Source organism: Aspergillus brunneoviolaceus, assembly GCF_003184695.1.
Source record: "Aspergillus brunneoviolaceus CBS 621.78 unplaced genomic scaffold BO95scaffold_3, whole genome shotgun sequence".
In the NCBI taxonomy this organism is placed as follows: Eukaryota; Fungi; Ascomycota; class Eurotiomycetes; order Eurotiales; family Aspergillaceae; genus Aspergillus; species Aspergillus brunneoviolaceus.
In genome coordinates this window covers 175317-200775 of record NW_020290733.1, presented here as the reverse complement: position 1 = coordinate 200775, position 25459 = coordinate 175317, and the positions used below count along the sequence as shown (strand labels likewise).

At 49.0% G+C, this 25459-nt stretch overlaps 2 protein-coding genes across 2 annotated transcripts; one reads left to right on the top strand and one right to left on the bottom strand.

The window, feature by feature from the left end:
* Nucleotides 1-542: 542 nt before the first annotated feature.
* On the top strand, nt 543-2593 carry BO95DRAFT_427158 (putative glycosyl hydrolase; the record flags this gene model as incomplete). The annotated part of the gene is made up of 2 exons (XM_025584785.1): nt 543-1425; nt 1506-2593. 2 exons carry the CDS (start codon nt 543-545, stop codon nt 2591-2593), a joined length of 1971 nt encoding a protein of 656 aa, XP_025447308.1.
* Nucleotides 2594-14723: 12130 nt separating this feature from the next.
* Nucleotides 14724-15698, bottom strand: flbD (putative MYB family conidiophore development protein FlbD; the record flags this gene model as incomplete). Its single annotated transcript, XM_025582073.1, has 1 exon — nt 14724-15698. One exon carries the CDS (start codon nt 15696-15698, stop codon nt 14724-14726), a length of 975 nt encoding a protein of 324 aa, XP_025447307.1.
* Between the last annotated feature and the right edge of the window lie 9761 nt (nt 15699-25459).

Here is a 25459-nt window from a genome sequence, read left to right as displayed (position 1 = left end):
GACTCTTAGTCTAGGTATATACTATTCAGGGATCAACGGAAGACGAGATTCTTGGTGGTCATCAAGGATCCATGGCCTTCCCCGCTTCTCGTCTGTCTTCAGTACGGCTTGACACATTTAGGCTATTTCCCCTCTTATCAAGCCAATCGGCATCTTACACGGATCAATATGGACTCATCGCCTAGCTCGCCCTGCAGTATTCGAGCTCCAGATGTCTCCACTACAGGAAGGTTTTCATCCAGCAACAATGAAACAGTCATCGATATACCAATGACCACCCTGGTGACACCGAATGCAACAGTGCGGCCACCACGGAATGCGTTGTGCTAGCTTTTCAATTGGGCCATGCCTGCGAGCACGACGTCAGTCCAGTCACCGGCTATTATGAGGGGCTTGCAGCTGTAAAAGCGGAAGGTTTAAGTCTGCCACCCCGCTACTGAAATATCAAACGATACTCCATAGTTGCTTAAAGGAATCCTCCTCTTTTCTGCTACTCTTTTGTCCAGCGAAATCTGCCCAGGTAGCGTTGAAAATACGACACGATGCTCTACGCAGAAGGCAACAAACTCGTCTTCCGATTCGATGATCATACCCTCTGGATCGAGCCTTGGAGCGAGAATGCGTTCCGTATCAGAGCCACGAAACTCGCGTCCATGCCCACTGAAGACTGGGCATTGACTTCGGAGATTAATTCACCTAAAGCAACTATCGAGACCCCGAAGAATGAGGATGCAACCATTGTCAACGGCAAAATTCGAGCAACTGTCTCCAAACGGGGTAAGATAACCATCTTCGACCACAAAGGGAACAAACTCCTTGAGGAATATGCCCGTCATCGTCGGGACCCCAAGGACCCAAAATGCAGCGCATTGGAGATAGAGGCCCGAGAGCTACGACCGATCCTGGGAGGCGATTTCCATCTTACAATGCGCTTCGAGTCGCTAGATATCAATGAGAAGATATTCGGCATGGGACAGTACCAGCAGCCGTCACTCAATCTCAAAGGTTCAGACCTGGAATTGGCCCACCGGAACTCTCAGGCTAGTGTACCCTTTGCGGTCTCTTCGCTCGGATACGGCTTTTTGTGGAATAACCCGGGCATTGGGCGAGCAGTGTTGGGAACCAATACCATGAGCTTTGAAGCGTTATCCACAAAAGCGCTCGATTACTGGGTCATTGCTGGTGACAGTCCCGCCGAAATCGTCGAGGCCTACAGCAGGGTGACGGGCTATGTTCCTATGATGCCGGAGTACGGACTCGGATTCTGGCAATGCAAGCTGCGGTACTGGAACCAGGAGCAGATCCTGGACGTGGCGCGCGAGTACAAGCGTCGAGAGGTCCCGCTGGATCTCATTGTGGTGGACTTTTTTCACTGGCCACACCAGGGAGAATGGAAATTCGATCCCAAGTTCTGGCCCGATCCAGGTACATTCCCAGTAGGAAGACGTCGAGATACTCTCACTTAGAAAATTCGACACTGACCCCATTGTTTCTCCACAACCTAGACGCGATGATCAAGGAGCTCAAAGACATGAACGTCGAGGTCATGGTCTCCATCTGGCCGACGGTCGAAACCGCATCCGAGAATTACCCTGAGATGCTAGAACGCGGTCTTCTCATCCGCCACGACCGCGGGTTGCGAATCGCCATGCAGTGCGATGGGGACATCACGCACTTCGACGCGACGAACCCCGAGGCGCGCGCTTTTGTTTGGAGCAAGGCCAAGCAGCACTACTACGATAAGGGCATCAAAGTCTTCTGGCTTGACGAGGCGGAGCCCGAGTACGGTATCTACGACTTTGACATCTACCGTTACCACGCGGGCAGCAATCTGCAGATCGGGAACATCTTCCCCAAGGAATACGCCCGGGGCTTCTACGAGGGTATGCAGGCCGAGGGCCAGGAGAACATCGTCAACCTCCTCCGCTGCGCCTGGGCCGGCAGCCAGAAGTACGGTGCCCTGGTCTGGAGCGGCGACATCGCCTCCTCGTGGCCGACCTTTCGCAACCAGCTGGCGGCGGGCTTGAACATGGGCCTCGCGGGGATCCCCTGGTGGACAACCGACATTGGGGGCTTCCACGGTGGCGACCCCAAAGACCCCGCCTTCCGGGAGCTCTTCACCCGGTGGTTCCAGTGGGGAGCATTCTGTCCGGTGATGCGGCTGCACGGGGACCGCGAGCCCGTACCGGAAGGCCAACCCACCGGGTCTGGCGCCGACAACGAGATCTGGTCGTACGGGGAGGAGGTCTACCAGGTCTGCAAGAAGTACATCGGCATCCGCGAGGAGTTGCGCGACTACACCCGGGGTTTGATGAAGGAAGCGCACGAGAAGGGATCCCCCGTGATGCGGACCATGTTCTACGAGTTTCCAGATGACCCCAGGGCCTGGGACTGCGAGACGCAGTACCTCTTCGGCTCCAAGTACCTGGTGGTTCCCGTGCTGCAGGCCGGGCAGCGGAAGATCACGGCGTATCTGCCGGCTGGGGCGTCGTGGCAGCTGTGGGGTGAGAAGCACGACCAGGTCTGGAAAGGAGGACGCGAGGTCGAGGTGGCTTGTCCCATTGAGACGATGCCTGTCTTCATTCGAGTGTAGGTTTGCATTCAGATTAGATCGGGGAGAGCCAAGGTTCAGGCTGTAGAAGATATAGCTCCACTGAATGCTGAAGAGTTCTAGAAGATACCCAGCACATTGCACCAGTAGATCCCATTCCTAACATCTGCAAGAGAGTACAAGGCCTGCGTAGTTCTTGAATGCCGTTCCGAACCTGTCTACCCTAGAGCTAGGGGCAGTGGGTGTCATTGCCGCAGTTGTCGGTCCCTGTATGGGAAGTATAGTCGAGAACCAAGGTGGTGTCAGACGGGGTCAGCATGTACCGACGACCCTTCAATCCGCTATGCAGCGACTTGTCAATCGAACGAAAACCACCACTGATGAAAAAAGCCAGTCCCTCCTTTATTCACTGAAAGCACATTCACCCTGAGGGCAATGGGAGGGTCTGCCTTCAAACCTCTACATTCCTCTGCATGATCATTGACAAATCCTCCTTACCTTATATGGGAGAACATCCACCACCTCTTTGTGCTCAGATCCACTTGTCTACAGTCGATGTCGTCGTTCTCGTTTCAATCAATCGGCGGGGTAAACAGGTTATCAGATGGGTTACCTGTCTCGCTAGTTGCGGCGACAGCGGTTCATACCTACTGCTGTATTGTCATCTCATCTTTCTAGTGCAGGATTTGCATAGTGAATTGGAAGTAAGAACATGAAGCCCATGCTACCAGCAAGGGGCAGCAGGAAGCCCCTTTGGCTGTGTTAGTACTATAGTCGTTTGAACACGAAATCACCTCTGATGTCGGCTGACACCACAGTGGCCTAGTAGACTACTTGAGTGGCAGCAGGAGCAGTAGCAACCGCAGCAGCAACCCAAGCAAAAGCATTGACCACAATTAGTTTAGGCAGAGTCGGAGCAAAGTACCTCCCTCAGGATACAAAGATGTGATATTGATGATTGGTATATCCACTCGTCAATCCTTGAGCCCGAATTCGCATATTGCGGACTGTCCCCCATCCGCAGCCTCTCCTAAACCACCTATTCTGCACTAGAAATCCTGCCATGCACCTTTGAGGGGGATCAAGATCTGATTTACTGGTGGGAAATACCAGAAACCTACCCAGCGAAGCCAGTCAGCCAACCAGCTCGTGAGTTTCCATCGAGGCCCAAGCCCATGAAGGAATCCTTAGCAAGATGGGGGATATGTCCAAAGCGGGCAAGAGACAGGACAAGTGACAAGTAGGATCCTTTCCCGCCTCTGAAAAAAAAAAAAGAAGAATGACTAACGAAGGTAATTAAAAGAAAGGAACCCGCAAGAAACAGCTAGAGGGAAAGAAGGGATTTGGCACTCCGTGGCACACAGATAGTGCTACTAGCCCAGCAGAACACAATAGAAACAATGTGGTCATCAGCGATGGCGCGTGGCTTTTCCACATCTCACAGATTTACTACAGCTAGGGAGACGTAGCTAGCTCGAGGACCTGGAAATTGTGCTTCTGAGTTGTTTGCTTATCATACGCGCACACACACACACACACACAGACCGTCAACCCTGTGTAGTGTGTGTGTGTGTGTGTGTGTGTGTGTGTGTGTGTGTTGAATCTCTGTTCATGCAGCAGCTTTTGCTTACTGGTGACAGAGAATAGGTTCAGTACATTACTCGTGCTTGTTTTCAAACGGATTAGAATAAGAAGCTTCTGTGTGCCACTCTGGACTGGTATCAGTGGGGTGAGTGTCTAGTTACTCCGTACTGGATGTGATGTAGATCAGTTGGTATTGGTATTGCTTGCTTCCTTTTGCGTGTCTCTGTGTCTGTATGCTTGTCTTTCTACTCTTCCTACAACTGGTGGATCAGATTCATTCGGATTCCGCCCCTCCCCGCCAACCTCAGCTCTGTCATTCCCACATGCAAGTGTTTTTCCTTTTCTGCTTGCACCATGGAAAGAGAACTGTGGGACTTAAGGGAAAGGGATGATACAATACACAACACCCTACACTGTGGTGCAAACCAGCAAAGATACTATTATCATCATCATATTCTTACGAAACGCCATCCCACCTCCCATCCCTCCGTCGATTCCAGGAAATCGCATTGAGGGGGTCAGGAGTATAGGGGCGTTCTGACGTGAATGTCACTAAGATTAGAGGCGAAGAGAGGAAGAAGGTTGGTACCGAGCATAAGAACTGTAACCTCCAGCTGTTTCGTCTATACTTATCCGTGGGGGGAGGGCGAGTGCATCCACTTTTGATTACACGGGCCTACAAAACAAGAAAAACAAGTAGTAGACGTAGATCATCTGTATCAGCCCTGCCTAGCTTGGGGAGTTTGGAGAGTTACCTAGCTTGAGAAATCGACATAAATTAACTAGTGGTGAGAAATAACTCCGGACTAGCTGATGAATTCCTGGAAAGCAAGTGACAATAGGCCACTGTATAGTACTGTACATACTATACAGTACCGCGCACATGGAAGGAGAATGATAACACTCGTACCAAGCGAAACCACGAAAATGAAAAGCGCTAAAACAATTCATTCTCACAACGATCTCCCTATACACTCATCAACTACCCTGACATAATTTGGAAAGTGCGAGTCATGAAATAACCCAGAATCACCCCAAGAACCAGCGTAAGACAATCATCGAACCAAGACGGGGGGGGGGGGGAGAAAAGAATGATGCAAGAACCACTTCGGGTCCCCCGATCGATCGGGTTCGTAGGCCAGACTTCCCCCCCCATCCTATGAGGAACGTATCTTGGTTGGACAATATAACCAGCTGAATGGCATCCTTTTTTCTTTTCTTATCTTTTTTTTTTCTCTTGCAGCTGAATTGCTTTTGGTGGTGGCGTAGCATTCAGCAGCAGCAGCAGGAGGAAGAAGAAAAAAGAATCCCACGTGATTGGATCAATCCACCCCTAAAACTAGCCCGGGTAACCCTGGAGGCCATGGTTATTGCTATGTCAAAGTACTCCGTAGACAAGTCCCGCTAACAGTGCTCCCATGTGTTCATACAAGACAATCACTTTACATGGTTAACTTCATGAGTCAGGATCAGACATCAGGAGACAAGTTAAGAACCAGACAAAAGTATTGGGGAAGAGCATATCTACAACCATACAAACAATACACGCACACTCACACAACCAAGAAACAATGGAGCGAAGTTTTACTACCCTGACAATACCGAGAAAACGCCTGCAACGGCCCGTATCTGACGAGTCCACGTGGGAAGGTTTCTTTTTCTTTTTTTTTTTGCTTTGAGTTTTGTGTTTTTGCAAAAGAAGAACCCCTTGCGCCTGAGCAGTTTGTGCTTTGGCCCTCTCCCTCTTTCCCCTTTTGAGGGGGAGGGCGGGAACCTGAAAAAGGAACTAGTGTCTTTAGTCACAGGGTTCCGTTCAGTACAGTATCAGAAGAGTACTGTACTGGTAACGGGGTGAGTGCGGATTACCCAGTACTGCACAGGATGTACAATACAGCAAGAATCTTTGGAAGGGTGAAACGGAATTACCAAACTTGAAAAGTCGGAGCCCAAAGGGGGGTCGGTCCACTCTTGAGTGACAAATTCCCCCTTCCCTTATTATAGATGCCGTTCCTTCTCGCTGACTTTTCCCGTATCTGGTAATTGGTTTGTGCCCACAGGTTGCCCTTTGGTCCCTGCGCAGTTGTACGGCGGAGGAAAGGCGTCGCGTGGGTGGTGCTTTGCCAATGGGCGAGGGGGGGGCCATCGGGCGCACCACGACTTCTATATATGTATTCTGTATCTGGATCTGAAAGGGGATCTGTGTGAAGGGTCTATATTGTAGATGTCAGTTCCAGCAGGACAATCAAGATAATGAAGGTAGAATTGACTACAATTCCATAGTACACGGTACTCCGTAAAACGTCAGGGAATGGCTTGCGATAGGCAGGTATGGCGTCGAAATTCAGCAGATCCGTACTGTACATGTATCTGTTGACCATTGTGTACAATACACGGGGGCTCCGTACCTTCTTTCCGCCTTTTCTCCGTCTCCGTATCGATACCCGCATGAGGTCAGTGACTTCTATTTCTTTGCCCATGATTCTAGACGAAAAGAGAAAAGGCATTTTCAGAATAAATGAAAATCGTTGCCGATCACGGGCGGACCGGCAAGGCGGGTACCCTAATCCTAATCCAGCAAAGTCGATCATCGTGCACACCGAGATGCTCCGAGAGCCAATGAGGGTTGTCCAACTGAGTTTTGATCTCAACGTTGTGCTGGGTTTCCCATCCCCCATCCATGATGGATGGATTCCCATCTTTCCTGCTGGCTGGCATCGATCAGAATTGCCCAGTGGGCCCCGGCGCGCGGCGCTAAACCCGTCCCAAAAGAAAAGCCAGGCCCTCCCAGATGCCTACCGTAGGTCCGTAGTAACTAGTAGTGCACTGCATCTCTTTCTTTTCTGAACCCCGACAAAGCCAGCCAGCCAGCCCAGCCCCAGCCAAGCTACTTACCTACCTACCCGGGACCTTTGGTCTGGCACCTTCGACAGGAAGAAGGGGAATGGGGCGGATCCACTTGTTCCAGCCTTTCTCACGTTTATGGTTTTTTTTTCCCAACCCACTTCCTTCCTCTAGCTACTTCTCCTTCTTGGAGGTCCAAGGGGTCACCGGCGGGGTTGAAAGCTGAATTATGGGGAGGATGAGAGGAACAAGAAGAAGAAGGAATGGAAAGTCGGCGAATTTCTATATAGATGCTCAATATCATGGATTCGAGACTTCGATTCCCGTTCAGAGGTAAATCAACTTGGAGTGCACGTACGAGGTAGCCAATTAGAATCAGTTCTTAAACGGGACGTTGAACAAGAAGAAAAAAAAAAAAAAAAAAAAAAACAGGAACGGCACGGGGTACCAATCGGTCTGAGTGACGAAAGGGCCGTGTTCTGCAATGCATCACGATTCTTCAATTCCATATCCTCTTTCGGACACAAGCAGACAGAACCACAGAACACAGCATGTAAACAAGAACATTTTTTATCCTCTGGATTAAAGTTGTTCAAGGTATATAGATATACTGGGGCCAGGGCGCGGACTGTCACAATGTTAACACTATAATTGAGTTGGGATTCGGATACTGCCACTAAAAGCTTGACAGAACTGTGCTGCAGTAGGCAGAGAGTGTGTTTATGTCAGAATCGTGCATATCCGAAACCTTACGTATTCGTACAGTACATAATCTCCTTTGTTGCTTGGTACCCGCGGGGTCAATTTCTTCGACGGGGAGGAGTGAAAGGAGGGGCGCCGACCCGCCCACGATTCCAAGCATATCAAATTAAAACCCTCCCGATCATGAGAAAGCGAATGATGCGAATCGGAAATGCGGGCAGATAACGGGGGGGTGGAGGGGAAGAGAAGAGGGGGAGTGCTTTAGCATCCAGGGACTATGCTCGATGAGGTATATGCAAGAGGTCTCTTTAATTTATCTTTAATGACCTACACTGATCGATGATTGATTGATCTGCTTGGCCCATTACGCGTAGAACCCCGGGGGGGGATCAAAAGTGAAGAGGGGGAAAGCTTTTCTTCTGGTTTCGGGGAGGAGCAAGCAGAAGATACCAGAGAACAATGATCCATGGTAGCAGCCCGCCCGTTATGTCCCAGGCATCGAGGTGGTTCTTGAACGATGATATCCCCGAATTTTGGGTTCTGTGTCGAGCCCAGGAAGTAACTAAAGTTTCTTGATTGTCCGTTACAGGCAGGAAGGAGGTTTAAATCGGATGTACCCGACGCTATGGTACCGTCTGCCCGTCAACAAGGTTATCCTTTCGGCTTCTTTCCACATTCTTCCCTCGAGACGAGCTTTTGGTTCCCAAGAGACTTTGGCAGAAATTCTATCTATTGTATAGGAAATGAGAATGGACAAAGTTTAGGGGGGGTTCACAAGAGATTCAGGCGTTTTCGAAAGTGGAAAATCAGACGAGGGGGCGAACAAGAACCCCAGCAAGGTGGTCGTGGTCAGATGATGATGATGATGATGATGATGTGATGTGCTGACTGATGAGCCCATTTTTTCCAAGTCAAGATGCCTGCACTCGAGCATCATTTACATCCTCCTCCATCATAATATCAGCCACTACTCTGAACTATTGAGCTTGGTAACTTGGTAAGAAAGTGTAGGGGTGGAAGGCATATCCGCATTATTTTCGATAGTAGCAACGGAAGTCAAGAGTCAGCCCCACCACCCGGAGCTTTAGAGCAGCCGATTCCATCACACTCATAGACGATACGATTTATACGATCCTCGCCCACCGACCGATGGTGGCAGTGCGACCAAGTGTCAGTACAGTAACTATTAATCTTCCGATTCCGATCCCTCCTCAATCCTCATCGACTTCCGAAAAGCGGAGCATACAGGAGGCTGAGAAAAGGATAAAGCAAACTCCCAATCAATCTTCCTTTGTATTTAGTAGCGAAGACAATGACCCTACCGTTAAGGGCCACTCTATCGCTGAAAAAGCAGTGGACTCCCCTGCACCAGGGCTCCGCCTCAGCGGACTTTGAGATCGCGATATCCGATACGTTAGCGGGACGTCGAGAGCTCCAATCAACTCAACCATCACTCCAGATGTTTTAATTCTACACCTAGTTACCAACCGGATAACCCGGGCCACAGATTCATTTTTAGCTTCCCATCTTCTCGCAAACTGACGCGGCCGTTTCACATCAGACACTAGCTCGAGTCTTGGTTCTTGGAGCATGTGTTTCCCCCCCCCCCCCCCCCCCCCTTTGGCTTTGGATTTTGTTTTAGTTTTGGAGCTCGCGCGGACGCTTCCCAACCAAAAAAAAAAAAAAAAAAACAAAAAAAAAGAAAAACGGTTTTTTTGGGGGAGGGCGGTCAAGCTAGGACCACCGGGAGATCATTTAGTATAGGTATACGGTCATACGGTCGGTACTAGTCACCCTAGGTGATTTCCCACACTGCTGGGAACTTTCGAGACGTCCTACCAGTAAGGTACGTACTACGTTACTCCGTAGAAATACTCGAAGAAAAGGTGAATTGGTCGGGTTCGGCAACGCCGTTGGCTGGCTGAAGTTAAGTCACACACTCAACTCGGGAACCCTAACGAACCACAGTACCTTACTATGGCTGTGTCCACGGTCCTGGCACGGTCACTCCAAGGCTTGGGCCGTTGCCTTCCAAATCAAGTAATCGGGCGTTATCTCCAGGCTTTATTTTACATACGACTCATGCATAAGGACAAGAAGACTGGTTTCATAAGGGTTATTAATGGAGCATTGAAGCTAACTAACCAACTACACCATAGTTAGATGAGAAGGCAGGAGAGAGACAGAGAGGGAGAATCGGCCCCCAATCCCTCATGATGGATGGATGGGTGGTTTCTTTCCGTTCTGGAACAAAGGTCTAGAGCTCGGGATCTTGGTTTGGGATAGGCATAATGGACCGCCTGTTATTACATTCCGTCGGGATGCGGGCAGATCAGGCAGCTAGGTACGGAGTACGGAGTCGGGATCTAGGCAGAAGCTGGAGATATACTACACTACTTGCTGCGATATGGGGGTGGCTTGGTCTTCTCTTGAAGGGAGAGGGGATCTCACAGGTGATGATGATATTAAACTATGGTCACCGGTAATCTATTTGGAACCAAGTAAAGCTCCCAGATCCATGCATCAAGCTGCATACAACTGACGATCACAGAAACTCCGCGCCAGCCTCAATGCTTCCCCCCCTCTACCCCTACCTCCATGGTCTGACTAGATGATACTTCGAATCCCATTATGATCATGGATCAATGATATGTATCCCACACCCCTTTCCTTTATTCGAAAACCCTAGACCAAAATTAGAAGAAACAAAAAAAAACCTTTTGTATACTCGTCCAAGTTCCAATTTACGGAGATGGACACTAAATCCCCACAAAATAGATTAAAGCCCGCGCCAGACCGCAAAGCAGATCGTGTTTGTTGGGAAAATCTTGGGCCCTCCCGGGAAGAGGGGTCCTCTTGTTTGTTTGTAACAGATTAATTCTGTCCAGTTTGCTTTTTGCAATCGAAGGTTGGAGAAACATTCTGGTTTGTTTCAAGAATCGATCCTCATGTACATAATTTCCTGGAAGCTGAAAGGAAGGCGGGATTGCGGCTTCTTTTTTGGTCTGTTTCCCCCGCCCCTTCGTGTCTAAAAAGCCCGTATATGTGTGTGTTATGTGTGTGGGTGCGTGGGTGGAGATCAGTTTCAGCTGTCAGGCTGAGCTTCGATCTTGTCTACGGGCAATTTGGATAGATGATATTAAGCAAGCAATTTAACACAACTACCCAATAAACACCCGTCAATCAAACTGGCCAGCGGTTTCTTTAATCTTAAATTCATATAGTCCATGACGAGTATAGGTTATATTTCGTGACAAAGAGCTTGCAGGGAAGGGGTCTGTTGAGGAGAGTAGGGAAGAAGAAATGTACAGTACATTGGTACATAGTAAAAGTTGACTGGTACAGAAAAAACAGTATTTACGTACGGGTAGGTGTACGTACTGGGATTCGGTTCCTGATGTTCAGCAAATCGTGGAACGGTTTTTCTTCCTTTCCACCGGGTGATCCACTGGCAAGCAGCATCAATCAGCCTCGTTCTTGTTCTTGTCCACTGCGTTTGATTGTTCGGATTGTCGGGGGTCCATTGGAGGAGAGGACTGTACACAGTAAGAACGGTGGTTTGTGGACAAAATCAGAAGTCGAGTCACGATGATAACGACCCACCAGTTCCACCACCACCACCCCAAGCCCTCTAGAACTAAACCTAATCAGGTAGCTTGACTAGTAAGGAAGTGAACTTCACACGATTCATTCGTCACAATGGAGTTGCAAGTGGATGAAGAATGAACCTGGCAAATACGTCACGTTGGGCAGGCTGTTGGAGAATTGAAAAAGGGAGAAAAAAAAAACATTCTTTGCGGTGTTGATTTATTCCTAAACAGGGAAAGTGCAACGCTAATGCTCATGAATTCCAAATCAACAGCAGCTGTGAGGATCGGCGGTAAGTAGCGTAGCCCCATCTCTTGGCTGTGCAGACTAACTTACTTGTACTGAGTAAATTAATCCCAGATTTTTTTCTTCTACAGTAGGAATTGAATTGTTTGGAAAGTAAAGAAAAAGTGAACTTAACCCTATCGTCATCTTCCACTTATTGTGGTGCACTCCCTAGATAATTATTCAATCGTCACGGGTCGAACCTTCCTAAATAGCATTGTTTCGGTTGCTATATCTGAACCTGTTCGTTTTATTGTTCGAAACAGGGAACAGGATTCCACTTCACGACTCATGGAGAATGCTCTTTTCCCTCCCCCACGATGAATCCTTTCCTCAGTCAAGATCCCACTCCTGCTCCGTCGATTCTGCTCCACTAGGGTTTTTATATAGCACCTGGTGTAACAAACAAGGGATAACGGTCCCAGTCTGGGGTGTATACTCATCCACTTATGTGTATACATACATGGGGCACGAACAACCCTGTGTAACAACTAATGTCCATCCATTCATATTCTTATAGATGAAGCACTGACATCCAATAACTGCACTGGTCATGTGTACAGTACAGTGTACGGAGTAGGAAAAGAAGCATTCGATAACGGCCCAGACCTAAAGGCAAACTGCGGCGAATCGAGAGTAAGCGGGGATTAGCGGCCGGGGGTGGGTTGAGATTTGAAGAGTGGTGCGCGGGAATATCGTAGATCATCGCATTTGTGTTTGATTGAACCCGAGCGCCTGGAGAGAACGTAACCTCGTAGCGGAAGCGATACCCGTAACATGCATAACAGAAAAATATGTACACATATACTGTACATACATACATACATACATGGCCTCAAGGCTAAACCGGTAGGAACGTTTGTTTGAGACAGTCTCAGTGACAGAACAAAGTGACCTACCTAGCATCACATCGATAGGGTTTTCCAGGTACACAGTTCCAAGCTTACTTACCTAGAGCTCAGCGGACTGGGCTGGAACGGGCAAGAAAAAACCGGGCAAGGTCCCCGGGAGATTCAATGCAGACTGGTTGGCATACAGCTCCGGGCTCTATAGCCTAGTCTATAACCAACATGCCAGGTTCCCGCTCCCCAGCTTAGGGAGAGAGAGAGAACAGATAGGTGAGGGGGGGGGGGGGTAAGCAGAGGTGAAAAAAAGTCCAGAAATTCATGAGTCAGGCAGGGTGCTTCCATGATTAGTATGCAGTCAGCGAATGGGGAATGGGTGTTTTAAGGGGATGTGGCCTTTGTGTTGCTCGTAGCGTAGTGGCGAGTCAGGCAGATAGTCCACAGTGGTAGGGAGCCATCCTTGATCCATCATGACCGTATCCAGAAGAGGATGCTAGGTAATGCGGACAGCCTACTGGTTAGAGCTAGGCCAGTGGGTGGTGGCACATGAGAGCCGAGTCCGAGGGAGACATTCCTGCGGCGCGATGGATTCCTTTGCCTATTCTTCGTTCCCCCTCCTCCTCTCCTCCTTATGGTTGCTTCCCCTTGACGTCGCTCATGCGATGGCTCCACCGAGACAGGGATTGACGGTTGGGACGTTTCTTGAGCCGTGACAAGAGAGGACGGGGGTAAAGTTAACGTGGTCCGCTAAGGTGCTTTTTTAGATTTACTTTCCTCCAAAGGCTGCTGGTGAAAAACAAAATAGGATCTCCTGCAGCCACTTGTGAATCACCGGTGGACAAGTCTGCAGTTCGCTCCATCCGTTACAAGGCCGAGGCCGATGCCTCTTTCTACCGTTAGCGACGGCTGCAAACGCGCAATGAGATAGAGAGAGAGAGGGGAAAAAAACAAGGAGAAAGGAGGAAGGAAAGATGGTCAAGGAGGGGCACTGGCGAATCATGCAAGCCTTTATCCCCCCTCCAAAGTCAATCACAGTTCGGCCAGCCTGAGTGTCCCTGGATAAACTTTCTCTGGGTTATCAACCTTACCTACCAGTAAGTTACCTCCCGAGCATCCTGACTGGGGCCAACCCACTCACACACACCCACATCTACTCTGCAGACTGGTAGGTAAAGGAAGCGGGTGTCAACATCCGGCCATTGGTAGTCGAGCCATGCATGAACCACCCACTGCATCCATTCTGAGGGGATGAGAGGAGGTTCCATACTAGGGAGGAAGAAGGATGGTTGTCAGCTGCGCTTCTCAATAGACCTATCGATCCTCAGCTCCATGCGCAAGACTGTGTATGCGAGAAGGTGTTACAGTACAGTCTACCTGGATTGCTTTTGCTTCGTCTTCTTCGTCGTGTTTTGTGTTCTGTGGGTTTTTCTTTTTTCCAGGTTCATGATGCGTGTTTCTTGATCCAGACTTTGAATCCCTGGACTGCTCGGCCCATTTTGCTTTGACTCGTCCGTGTCTGTTCTGTCTGCCTCGTTCGTCTTCTTCGCCTCCTCGTAACTTGTGCGCCGCCCCTTGCGCGCAACCGCGTGAGCCCATGGCCGTTGACTGGCGAAGAATGGGCTGATGACAGCCAGCCACCTGGATGATGGATAAGCTGTCTGTCGCGGGAACCGGACAACTTCCCCCTTCTGATTTGTTCCCAGTCTGCTCTCCTTCAAATATGATGAATCGGTTCGGGCAAAATCATCCGAGGATACGCGATGCTCTGAGTGGATATGTGGACGGTACATGATTCCAAGTCAAGAGAATATTAAGGTATTATTAAGGTGTAATAATAATAGTAATAATGCTCTTCCCGCGCGTGACAAAATATTGTAATAAACCAAAAACAACCAATGGGGTATTACCAAATCCAAGCTCACAAAATGGCCGAAAGAATTAGAACCGACATATACAAAACACATTCCTTCGACATTGGCCCGCTCTATACCCAGAAGTGCGCACCATAGTTAAAAGGTCATCAGTAGACAAAGGAGAGATCAAACAGAAAAAGAAACACCAGATGTTCTCCCGAATACTTTTCTCGTACCGTAAGAAAAACGGTTCGGTCGCTTGCCACGTGACCCGCCGTGGAGATAGCCCGAACCATAGATGAAAACAATGTACATGGTATGAATACAAAGGAAAAAATAGGGAAACGATCAGGAAAGAGTGACAAGGGTCGGTCAGAGCTCTCAAGTATACAGAGAAATGGCTGGAGATATCGTGGCGAAGTAGAAGGAGTCATGCAATCGTTCTCAGCAGGTCAACGAAAGGACCACCGTAAATCAGTTGAGCAGATTTTGCAGACCCATGCGGGAATCACGTGGCGAGTCGGTCTTATCTTCTGAAGCGACAGACCAGGTAGGTGATGATAACGAAGATGGTCGGTTCCACGGCTGGTAGTCGGAAGTCCATCGTTGCTTGAAAGACAGATCTGAAAGGGGTTCCAGCGTTTTGATGCCGTAGTAGGGCTTGGGGAGGTAGCTTTCGTCGGTTGTTTGGAAGGATGATGCGCTTTGTCTGCGAGCATCGCCATAGAGGTGTCTCACAGTCAGCGGCACAGGGAGAAGTTGAGGAGAGGCGACGGTTCTGGGCGAGGAAGAGACCGAGTTGTGATCCGAGACCATCGATGGTGGCTCCATTGAGGGGGCATCTGAGTAGGTGGGCGAAGTCAAAGGCGTTTCCACTGGGCGGTTGAGGGCGGGAAGGGTAAAGATGGGCGTCAACTGCCGAGGGCAGTTGATCGAAGATGCTGAGAAGGATTCCCGGCGGGAAGAGGGAGACTTGATCCAGGAGGAAATCGGTCTCTCGCTGGAGATAGAGGAGTAGCGGGATCGGCTAATGGGGCTGCTCAGGGCCAAAGAAGTGCGTGCATAGGGAGCTTCGATCCGTCCGTGAAGAGTGCGTCCGGAATGAGGAGATGTGGGCAGGCCTCGTCTCTTGCGGTTCATGCTGCCATTCCACCAGTTCTTGACCGCATTGTCGCTACGATTCCCCAGGCGCCGGGCAATCTCAGCCCACCGCTTGCCCATCTCATTCACCATGCGCTCAATCATCAAGCCTTCTTCAGCCGAAATTGGCTCGCGATTCAATGAGGGCTTCAGGTTCTGGTGGAATCGCTCCCGGCATTGCTTGGGAGAACGATAGTGCATGTGCTGAGAAATACGAACCCAGTTGTTGGGGCCTTGTTCGCGAACCAACTGTAGGAGTAGCTGATCCTCCTCTGGGACCCAGGGTCCACGACGATGAGTAGGTGCCATTGTGGATGGAAATGAAACTGCAAGGGGCGGCTGAACCGTGGAGAGCAAGATTCAAGATTGAGTTTCTGTGAGATGAAGATTAGACTTCTGGCACAGTAGATGATCGGAGGGAATAAGGGAAAGAAAAAACAGGAATGATAACAGTTGGACACCATCGATGTAGACACAAAGGGTGTTGAAGAAGGGAAGCGGGCAGATACTGTTGGAGATAATGTATGGGCGGGTGGGGCACGACTGAAGAGTGAAATAGCCAAGGGCGTCTTACCGTGGGGTTGTTTCCGGAGTGTAAGTCCAGTACTACCACTAGTAGTCGGCAGGCAAGTAGGTAGCAGGTATGTGGTAAGGTACTGTAGTGCACAAGGCAGGACTAACACCAGCTGAAAGGGTAGGCAAGAAGTAAGGCGCAATGACCACAGATCCAAGCAGCTGGGTGATGCAAGCAGTAGATCGAGAGTCGAGGGACTTGGAAATTGGTTTGTTCAAGGGAATAAGGTTCGAAGGTGCGTCCCTGGGGATGGTAGATATAGGATGAGAGGTAAAGTGAGACCCGACGGGACTTTAAGAGATGTTGACAAGGACAGTTTAACAATAGTCAAGTAAAGGAGGGATGGAGATGGAAAGGTTACGATCTTCTATTATAGCAACAAGCAGCAACAGAAGGATACAATGACCAGGGAGACGGGTCAGAGAAAAATGGGTTACTGCTCCACACCAGCACGCTATAGGAGAAGATCTGATCCAAGATCTCGGAGCTGACAGTTGTCGGAGGAATGTTATTTTTTATTTTTTATTTTTCTATTTTCTGACAAAAAAAAAGATTGTCAAAAAATAAAGGTGGTTGTTATTAATCTCGAGGTTAGTGTAATTATTTATTTTTTCTATTTTTCTTCATTCCTTACCATACCACGGAAATATGACCTGTATGTATGTATGGTAATTGAAAGAAGCAGTACACTTCAAATATGGAAGGGTACGATACGTACGGCTAACCGACTGATGCTCAACAGTACGTTACTGCTAGGCACACCAAAGAGGCTAGACAGATCGATTGTGCCCCCTCCCCCCCCCGTCTGTCACCAAACATCATTCCTGTCTACAATTAACCATTCTCAACCAAGCACACTTACTTACCTAACCACAATCACAAAGAAGCGATCAGATTACCATCACCATTAATTGAACATGGGCTCAACCGATCTCATCTCCTCTCCTTAATCTAGCGCTGAAGACGGACGCATTCTGCAGTATCTTCTTTCGGTAAAATCGGACCCATCATTGACAGGGAAGCGAAACAACCACGCGGCTGAAAAAGCAAGCAAGGCAGCTATCAGCTGCTGCAGCTGGCGTTTCTGGGTCGTGGGGCAAGATTTGCCACTATTCCCGGACACTGACGGGCTTTACCACAGGATCGGTGTTGCAGCAGGGATATTAGAGGTGCCAGTCGCTGGCCCGAGTGAGGCACAGCTGTAGTAGCTCCATTCAGCTTCTGTTCTATTTTGAACCTTTGCTTTTTCGTGTTTCCGCTCACTTGTTGCACTGCTTAGGTCTATCATCAACCGACCGACTCGTTATGTCAGAGACAGAGACAGTTTGAGACGTCGTCCAGGGGAAGCCAGCCAGTTGCTCACCTATATCTGAGGCAAGGCTAGGCTGACCTTCAGAGTGCTGCTATAGTTGGTAGAGGAGCCACCATCCAGATCTTTGGGAGCTATTCTAATTGCAATGCTTTTGCTGCGAGCAATGTGTTCTGGGGCGTTTACTTGCATGGGGCACCCTGGTAATATGATCTTCACTAGTGCTATATAAGTTCCAGGATGATAATGTAACTCCATTCAGAGCACTAGCGCCATATATCCTACGCACCCTCTCTCTCCCTCTCTATCCCCCTTCTGCGATAGTCCTAAAGATTCGAGAAGATATGGCGGAAAGGATACGGAGTAGCTTAGCTTGATTTGTTTCTTGTGACCTAAAATGAATTAAGACTTTACACAATTGATCACTTTTTTTTGTGTTTGCATTTCCCCACACTCGTAGCAGTGTTGATATCGAAGTATATACAAGCCAGAGAATCAGGTGGTGGACTTCCCGCTCTCATGGCGACCTGTAGTCATAAGCGATCTGTAGACCGAGGCGAACTAACCGCCGCAGCTTGACCCATGCCTATGTTAAGTTCAGGCGGCCCTGACAGGAGCAACGGGTGCGGCAAAAACGGCGAGGTGTAGGTAAATGCGTAGGTAAATGCGAGGAAGGGGGTCATACACGTCGAATGCAGAATTTCATGGATCCTGCGGGGCGGGCTCCTTCGGGGACCATGATAACAAACCACAAACGACAAACGACAAGAGCGGAGGAAGGAGCTGGCAGGGAACAGGGAAGTAGGTAAAAATAAATCAAGGGAATGGAAGCCAAAACCATCTTCGCTTCCTGCCATGTCCCCTTCCGCCCGCATGGTGGAAGATGGTGTGTTGAAACTTGAAGGTGTTGACTGTTGAGCTGCTGCGCCGACATCACGGGCAGCGCGCTCGCTCATTCAGGACTTATTCTAGGCACAAGAGACAGGAATTGAACCAGGAGAGAGACTCGAATCAAGATGGATCCACCACACTAATGATATTGGGCAGTGACAGATCGGGCTATGTATGAGAAAGGTCTTCTTACTACGTACTCTACTGAGGACAAAAATCAAGAGTACTTACTAAAAGTACTTTGTACCTGACAGACTGAAATTCGTCACGAGGGATTGTGCCATGGTTGCTCTCTTACATTTAGAATTAATCTATTAAGTTACTTCCCTTTATTAGTTAATCAACGAAGCCCGGTCTAGCTTCTTTTACCTTCTTTAGTAGAGAGGGAGGGTGAGGAATGGCGGCTACAGATTATTACACATCAATACCACGTTAGAATGGAAGGTGCATGATTCCCTAAGAGGAAATCTCAGCTTGCTGCGGTGGTGGTGGTGGTGATTCTCCGTCTCAGCCAGCCATGAGATGTTGAAACTGATCGAATTCCGCTACAATTAATCTAGTCTAATTACTATTATTTCCTCCCGCTCCGACTTGACCTCTCCACTTCTCCAACTCCTCCTACTCCGTCCTCTTCTCCTCTCCCCCCCCCCGTGGACCGTTATCCAGAACATGACCTCGAACTGTTTTAAAGTGGGGCTCTGTGATTGGCGCAGGCCAACCTGCAACAATTTGGAATCTTTTCAAGGTTGATTTGGTCTTATACCTGTTCGGGATGAGATCGGCATTGAGATCGCGCACAATCTCGATCATGGATGGTTTCTGGGACGGATACTCCGTACCTCTCGGGGACCATTCGTCTACCAGTCAGTCAGTCACCTGCAGGCCCAGGCATGACCGTCTGTCCGTACTTACTACGTACATGTGTACTTACTATACGGAGTACGGAGTGTACTGTACCTTACTCTGTACTCTTGTCTTCAGCGGCACATTCTTAGTCATGCTTCCAAGTTTGACATAACCCTCCGTCCTCCTTAACCAGGTACTTGGTAAGTATGCCGCTCGACCACCCCCTGGTTTCAACGGTGTGTCCGCTGCTCCCGAATAGTCAGTATTTATTACGCACAGCTGCCAGCCTGCCAGTAAGCTTCTCGACCCGAATCCCGCCGTGCCAAACACACGGGACAGAATCCCATCCCTTCGGTCCCATTAGTGTTTGATTGTCACAGTTGCGCTGACTAAATTCCACGCTCTTAGTAATTAACTAACTAATTTATCCTCTCGGCACATCGCCCTTTCATCGCTGGAGTTCTTTTCCGATGCAGGCGCATAGCACACTCCCACGGGGAGGTTCGAGCACCGCCTGAATGCATCCATTCAGGGGCACAGTCGATGGGGAAGCGGGCTAATTGCAATATCGCACATGCCACCAGCGAATCTCAAAAAACGCCCCCTCCCCTTCCAACGAAAAGAGGAAAAAGGAAGGAAAAAAAAAAAAAGAAAAACCAATATTTCCGGCGGTTTCAGTCCAATCAACGAGTCAGATCCAAGATACTGACTCACGTTTTGCTGCAGGGTTCTTTTTTTTCCGGGTCCATTAGCTTTTCGGACATGTTCGCTTGTATCGCATATGCAGTAGAAGGATGATAGATCTCATCGAACAATCCAGGATTTCCCCTATTTGGACCCCCTGGATCGAGCGCGGTAGACATATATACGGCGAGATCGGTTGGCTCCTAAGCATGATGGCGAATGACTTGCCGTCTCAAGACTAGCTTTGATCAATTCTGCAGGTTGCTGCGAAGGACATTCGCAGATACGCTCCCAGCAGTGACCACAGGTGGTTAGGGATACTACCCTATCCCATCCACTATCGCCAGCCTAGGAGACGTAAACCGGCGACTAGTATACGGGGACTACGATCGCCCGGGGAAGTCGGAAGATTTGGAATCGGTCATAGGGAACGGAAGTACCACAGCTAAGCCAGTCAGGAAATGTCGCCTACTCACCGGAGGTGCTTCTAAATCATGCGGCGGCGCCTGTCCCGCTGTCATACTGACGGGACGACGAAGCTAACGTCAACCCTCTTTTGCAACTATGGTCCACTAGTACCTCGCTTCTCAGAACATCTTGGGTGATGATGGAATCTTATAAGCAAAGGATTGTCCGATCGAGATCTATCATGACCGCCATTGGCCGATCTGAAGTGATCGAAGCTTGCAAGGCGATAGTGATCCTTGGTCGTGGGATGGAAGCGGAGAAAGGTGGGTATGGTGAGTCGATCTTATCCAGATCATCGTGCTGTTATCAACTCATCATCATTATTGTCATCGACAATCATGAGTAATCATGAGGTAGTCGGCAAAAGTAACGAGCGATCGTTGCTCTTCTCTGTTCGCGTGGTTTCAGATTACACGGTGCATCACCCACTCCCCCGGCCATAGAGTGGCCCCGAGAATTCCTTTTTCCCCAGCCTTATTTCGGTAAACTCTTAACGCGGGTGCAACCCAACCAAGAGAAATGAAGAAAGAGAAAATTCTCCGTGAAGCGAGATCGTCGTTACCCTGTGTCTACCGAATGCAAAGACTGTCCATGTTCTGTTACAGATTCGCAGCACAGAGCAGCGAATGGTCACCTTTTTGTTATCCTTTTTTTTTTCTTTCTGCTTGTTCTAGAGCTAGCAGTTTACCGACGGAAAGGTGGGTAACTGTCACTCACTATCTTATTCTAGCTGTCATCCGAGACAAGAATTTCTACTACGTACCAGAAAGCCAAGTGCCCATCGAAAGAGATTCATTTTGGGCGTCGGCTAGGCAGCTGGACCACGCATAGATCACTGAACGATAGGACTTCCAGGCGAACGCCACGAGCTCTGTAGGGACGAGCCGTGGGAAGTGAACCTTGGTCCATGAACATGGGAAGGTATCCGATCGGATGAATGTCATTCTTACCTATCCGCCAATACACGATGGAAGTTCGGTACCGTACGTCGAACTTGGGAAAGATAACTTACCTTACTATATAGCTTGTTTCCTGAAAGGAAAATGCAAAACAACCAAAAAAGAAACGGGGCAGGAGTAGTAGCAAAATGCACGAACCCCTGAGCCACACATGACGTGACGAACCACTGCTCCGATCAGCCTTTCTACACTGGCACTCAAAGGTGATTGGCTTGCCCAATAAAGATATTTGTCATTCTGGAACTCCAGAACTAGTCCAGATCAGGGAATGATAAACGGGATTCCTTTAGATCGGATGTATGTATCTCGATCCCATGGACCCATAGGCACAGCACTACTGTACCTAACACTATCTGGTAAGTTACCTTGTACCTGCCTTAGTTTTCCTGGGCTTATCCAGGGAAAGAACCTACACAAAGGAATTAAGAAAGTCAAGAATAAGAAATATAGCAATGAATGAAAGCAGCAAGTAGGGAGTGACTGAAGAAAGACGAAGAGGAAAACGATTTGCCGAGGGGAAAAGTAAAAAAGACACCAACAACAACAATCATATTGTTTCACTACCCACACCCTCAATCCAGCACCCAAAGAAAAATATTGATCAAGTTTTTCAACTGCGAAATCCTAAGTTCTCGGTACGACTGTTAACAGTGGAGCAGGATTTCCAACGATAGTCCTTTCCCCCCCCCCTACCTTCCCCCCTTCCCCCCCCCCCCTTGAATGATTGCATCCTGCCCAACGTCTGTCAAAAGTGTCAGTCAACCTTTGCGCGCCCGCGCCCGCGCACCCCCCCCCTTCTCTTCGTGATGTCCCCGCCCGTCCCCAGAGAGGAAAAGGAAAAGGCTAGCGAGATCCAACGCTCTTTTTGAAAGGTCGGTCTGTTCTATGGGGAAAGCAGAAAAGCCATCCCTTCTCTCTCTCTCTCTCTCTCTCTCTCTCTCTCTCTCTCGTATCCGGATTAGGATTGGGTTGAGAGAGAGAGAAGGAAAGCCAAAAATAGATTCTTTTCAAAGCAAAAAGGAACTATTGAAAAACCGTCAAACGCCATCTACGTCGTGTGGGAGAGAAGGTTGCGGTTGCGGTTACTGTTGCTGCTGCTGCTGTTGTTGCAAAGACTGCCATGTGGACGGGTACGTACAGTTTTCACCTGGCGATCTAAACCCCTCTTCCTTCCCTGGTCTTTCCTTCTTGTGTCCTCGTGGTACGGAGGGTGTTGTTGCAGGGTGTGTGGGTGTATGAACGACAAACGGTATGCTGTACTGTCCATACGTGTATGTATGTATCTACATACCAATACAATCTGTACGGAATGCATACTTCGATTTCAGTACATACCTTACTGTATACCTGTACCTGTATACGTATACGGTACATGCAGATGCATCAACCACTATAGGTGTATTCTTTACCATTTTTATCTTGCAACGATATTCAACTCGATATTGCAATTCAGGTGGAAGCCCGCTAGGGACCAGTGGTGAGCCGAATACGGTCTACCAGTACCGATCGGTGGTGGTGGTTGATTGACACGGTGGTGGAAATGCTATCCGCATGAAACTCGGCGGAAGTTCTCGTAAAATTCGTGGTTTTGTAAGCTCATTCCTTAACGGGGGGAGGGGGAGGGGGAGGGGGAGGGGACCACCAAACAAGGATCATTCTTTTCTTTCACCAATTCACAACCGCTCCGGACTATTGATTGATCACGAAAGGGAAGGGGAGGGGAGGGGCGGGCGCCCCCGCCAGCGGAGGCTAAGCGGTCGCTGAAGGAGGGATGTACAGTGCTACGACCAGTTGGTGCTGGTTCAGCTCGCTACTTCCGTCTTCCTCCCATCAGGTGCGTCCGCGAATGATGGTGGTCCCCGGGCTTTCAATCTGCCCTAGGGACTGCGTACCAATCAGAATGGGCGATTGAGGAGTATGCAAAGGAGTATTTGAGATAAACCCTGGTTAGTTGCTGCCACTGGAGAGGCTTAGCGTGCAGCTTTTCCTCTCTCTCTGTCTGTCTGTCTCTTGCGGCATACCTGAAAATCAAGCAGCACTCACATCTATGCTATTCCAGCTCCAGGAGCAAGAGGGCTAGAGTCAGCTTGGGATATATTGAGTCAGGTACTATTTATATAGTAGTCCTTCAGCCTGCGGCAGAAGCCGGTTTAATTCGTGCAATACGCTCATCAATGCTACATGCTTTTTTCCCCACATATTTTGAGGGAAATCGACTCCGATCAGGCGGTGGATGACGAGATACGCAATCGGATCGACACGATGATGATAGCGGCAACTGTAAGTATACCGGTAGCTGTTAAAGGAGGAAGCAGAGAAAACAAGAAAAACGGAAACAGGAAAAACAATAAGATCGAAAAAAACAATAATCACATAAGCCCTGTCTCATCATTGCTCTCATGCAATGCGGTGCAACGCTGAAGGGGAAGTTGAACAAGGATGGGCTGTAGGTAGGTTTGGATCGGGATAGAGAGCTGCACCACAAAGGCAGGAGAGGAGGGGGGGACGAGAGAAGAAGAAGGGGGGTGGAGCGAACGGCGCTCTCGCATCCCGCCGCTGTTTCCTGACTGTCGGGCCTTGAAGACTGCGAACCTCAGGGGGTCCGAGCACCGGCTGTCAGTCAACTCTCGAAACTCTATTCATTGCAATTCCTCATGGATCATGTGTATCTCATTGCCAAAAAGGGGAAGAAAGAAAAGGGAACTTAAAAGCATGATCTGGAATGCATCACAACCAACTTCTTTTTCGTCTTCAAATCAGCAAATACTCGAGAAGCATTCTGCTGGCAAGGTACGGAGTACTTTTTCAAGGAAAGCGGAGTAGATCCTCGGCTATCACCCTTGGTTTGCGTGAATTAATGGGCACGCTCGGATTCTCCGGGCATAGTGTCACAAATCCTCGTTCCAGCACTCAAAAAGGTGAAGCATATCGACATAAGCTGCACGTATTTGTTATGGAGATCAATTTGGTGATATATGTACCGTAAGTTACTCGGTCTAGATACTAGTATTTAGTAAGGTATCATCATCATCATCAAGAGGTATTTCCGTGACCATTCATTCCTAGACCAGCATCCAGATCCTTGGTCGGGAAAACGGCTTAAACCCTCCCACTGGGAATAACAGTGACAGGGTACTGATGATGGTACTACTGTACTCCGCAGGTAGTGATGATCGAGATAACCCAGATCTGGCCAAGTAAGGAATTGCCTTTTTTTTTGCATCATGCCAATTGATGTCCGATGGCGGAGGGTTGGTGGTGATACAGTACCTCAGCCAGTTGACTCCGGTACCTTGAGTGACCGACCATGACGTCGCGGGGGTGGGCTTTGCGACCGAGCTGCAGTCGGGGAAGCATGCAGGTATTGATTGGCTGCCCTCTCTGTTCGGGGTTTATGTTTTCCTCCTCGGGGACCATGTGGAATCCCCGATCCCTTCCAGATGCCCGGCTAGACTGTCCTCCCGAATTATCTGTTTGGGGTTTAGGGTAGTTATCAGGTCAACAATGCCCCCACCACCACTGCTGCATCTACTGCATCTACTGCCCCTACTGCAACCCCCTCTCTCCGAACGGACCAGGATCCACCGGGTAACTAACCACTAAACAACACTAACATTTACACTAACACTAGGTAATGTGTGTACTGAACACCACACCTAGTAACTACCTACCTACGTACCTGTAAAGTATACACCTATATCCTCACGTACTTTGTACTCACTCACTCACTCACTCACTCACTCACTACTCACTGACCAACTAACTAATTTACTTACGAATACTTCCAATCGCATACATCATTGGAAATCCTCCTAACGTGGAATCGGATCATGCAGGGACAAGGACGGCACTGCAGTTCGTTTGTCTTGCTCTCACCCATTCCCCTTCCCCGTCTTCGAGCAGGCATGCCTGTCAACATGTGTAGATCGTATAACTCGACGTAACCATGATGATAAACGAGTTCATATGGAGCATGGATGAGAAGGGAAGGTGGCACTGAAATGACACATCCTTCCTACTGACTGCGCAAGTACGCACGCAAGGATAAGTCGTACGTGGAAGATACGTAATGCTGTCTGTCAGTCTCTCTATCCTCTTCTAACTGTGCTCTGTATGTGTATGCGCCTAGAATGGAGGATTGAGTTATTCCTCAACCTCTCCCCTCTCCAAAGAGCACATGCCCTGCCTAGTTTGGATAGGCTTTTTTCGTACAACCAACCTCGATTCACCAGCTAGGAACTCTGAATAGTCGACCCGCGATAGCCTGCTTCCATCACCAAACGCTATGGTGCGGCTTACCGTCGAGATAGAGCTGCTTTATCTCGTGCTGCATGTGTAT